Source organism: Tarenaya hassleriana, unplaced genomic scaffold, assembly GCF_000463585.1.
Source record: "Tarenaya hassleriana unplaced genomic scaffold, ASM46358v1 Cleome773, whole genome shotgun sequence".
NCBI classification, from domain to species: Eukaryota; Viridiplantae; Streptophyta; class Magnoliopsida; order Brassicales; family Cleomaceae; genus Tarenaya; species Tarenaya hassleriana.
In genome coordinates, this window is record NW_010970241.1 from 12,060 (window position 1) to 14,362 (window position 2,303).

General features: G+C 39.4%; 1 protein-coding gene across 1 annotated transcript; it reads left to right on the forward strand.

Moving 5' to 3' along the window:
* The first annotated feature begins 176 nt into the window (after positions 1-176).
* Positions 177-1,842, forward strand: LOC104801909 (transcription factor RAX3-like). Its single transcript, XM_010525289.2, has 3 exons — positions 177-391; positions 505-634; positions 1,052-1,842. The coding sequence occupies exons 1-3, from the start codon at positions 256-258 to the stop codon at positions 1,803-1,805; spliced, it is 1,020 nt and encodes a 339-aa protein (XP_010523591.1). The 5' UTR covers positions 177-255; the 3' UTR covers positions 1,806-1,842.
* The last annotated feature ends 461 nt before the right edge of the window (positions 1,843-2,303 follow it).

Sequence of the window (2,303 nt, forward strand, 5' to 3'; positions counted from 1 at the left end):
ATTGTCATTATATATATAGATTAATTATTAATAATCAAATCCTTAAAGTTACTTTGGCGTTCCTTTTTTTAAATTTCCCGACTTTTTGACATCTTCACATGAGACCTTTCTCCTCCAGCTATTATATACTCTCTCCCCTCCTTTTTCTCCCTTCACACACACACATCCATGTATGTATGTATGTATATATATAAGCCCACATGACTCCACACCATCAAGGCCATAATTGAGAGAGAGAGAGAGAGATTAGAGAGAATGGGAAGAGCGCCATGTTGTGACAAGGCGAACGTGAAGAAAGGGCCATGGTCTCCAGAGGAAGACTCAAAGCTCAAGGCCTATATCGAGAAGCACGGCACCGGTGGCAATTGGATTGCTTTGCCCCAAAAGATTGGTTAATATATTTATATATATATATATCTTCAATCTTCTCTCTATGTATATGGAATTCTTTTTAAGGATTACTTGTTTGATGGGTTCTGTTTGTTCAATCTCCTGTCCGTTTAGGGTTAAAGAGATGCGGGAAGAGCTGCAGGCTCAGATGGCTCAATTATCTGAGACCAAATATCAAACATGGAGGCTTCTCTGAGGAAGAAGATAACATCATTTGTAACCTCTATGTCACTATTGGCAGCCGGTATTTATATTCATCCTTCTATACACACACACACACACATAGTTGTGGAATATCTCTGAGTTCCTTCCATTTGAATTGCCAACAATTAGATCCATACGTATATAGAGGAAAACTACGGTTAATTTCGTCAAGATTTTTTTTTTTACCTAAAGTTTGTTACCATTTCGAATGAATTTCGGTTAATCGCTTGTTCTCGGTGTCTATATATGTGGCTTAGGTGGTCTATAATTGCGGCTCAGTTGCCGGGAAGAACGGACAACGATATCAAGAACTACTGGAACACGAGGCTGAAGAAGAAGCTTCTCAACAAACAGCGCAAAGAATTGCAAGAATCCCCGATGATGATGATGATGAAGAGACAGAACCAAACCGACCAGAAGAATCTCAGCATGTTCGGTGTCTATATATGTGGCTTAGGTGGTCTATAATTGCGGCTCAGTTGCCGGGAAGAACGGACAACGATATCAAGAACTACTGGAACACGAGGCTGAAGAAGAAGCTTCTCAACAAACAGCGCAAAGAATTGCAAGAATCCCCGATGATGATGATGATGAAGAGACAGAACCAAACCGACCAGAAGAATCTCAGCATGTTCGGACAAACCTTGACGAAACAAGAACAAACCCTATATTGGCCACAGCTTCCTCATCAAGTGCCTGCCGTGGAATTACCAACGGCTTACAGCAGCAGCTACTACGACCAAACACCGTCGTCATCGTCCGATCAAGAACAAAAGCAGATCCTCGATAGCATGATCAAGATCGAAGAGACAGTAGAAACCAACCCTCAAAAAAACCCTAATGGTTTCTCCTTCAACCAGGATTATTACAGCAATCACTATGGAGGGAGCTTCTCGATGATGAGCAGCAGCACGAGCTCGCCGTTGACGAGCAACAATGGCGATCATCAGGAATTCCTTCAGTGGTTTGGGAATTTCCAGGCCGATCAAGAGATGATGAATGACGGCTTGTTCTCGAGCAACGTTCAGAATCTTGAGGGGCTCGACAGTACCACATTCTACGGGAGCTCCTCAGCCGTGGGAACAGCAAGTAATTCGGCTGATCAAAGTACGATCAGCTGGGAAGGTATAACTTCTCTCCTTTGTCATCATCAGAACGATCAAAGCAAATATGCAAGCTACTTCAGCATCAATGGGTTAATACAGAGGTAGAGTATGTATTTGTTTCGTATATTTTGGTTCTACATTATTCGAGGACGGTTTATTTTCATATTTTGTATAAAGTTGTGTATCTCTAGGAGGTTTGGTCGAGTATATTGATTGAATATTCATGCAGAGATTTTGTTTTATTTATTTACTTTCAGCTTTAATATATATGTATGGCAATATTTTGAATTCTACCTTCATGCATGCTATATGAAAAGATTCTCTCCTTTTAACTTTTTCTAGCTCTTTTAAGCCTCAAGATGTGTGATTTCTCAACTTAAATTTCATAAAAGAAATTAACGAGATATATATGAATATAAATTTGAAAATGTAAATTAATCGCACCAACATCACCCTTTAGGCTCTATAATAATATATTCCTAATTAATTAGGTACGTGTACATATTTGTGTGTAAATATTTAATAATATGCATAACAATGAGAGCGAATTTTCTGGGTTTTGTTGAACAGTATATGTTGGGTGCCTATATCAATGAAGAATCC

Bases quoted from the DNA above. Each gene is read 5' to 3' on its own strand.
- LOC104801909 (XM_010525289.2), top strand. From the start codon at position 256: ATGGGAAGAGCGCCATGTTGTGACAAGGCGAACGTGAAGAAAGGGCCA. The intron at 392-504 runs GTTAATATATTT...CTGTCCGTTTAG, and splicing joins TGCTTTGCCCCAAAAGATTG to GGTTAAAGAGATGCGGGAAG. The intron at 635-1,051 runs GTATTTATATTC...TATGTGGCTTAG, and splicing joins TATGTCACTATTGGCAGCCG to GTGGTCTATAATTGCGGCTC.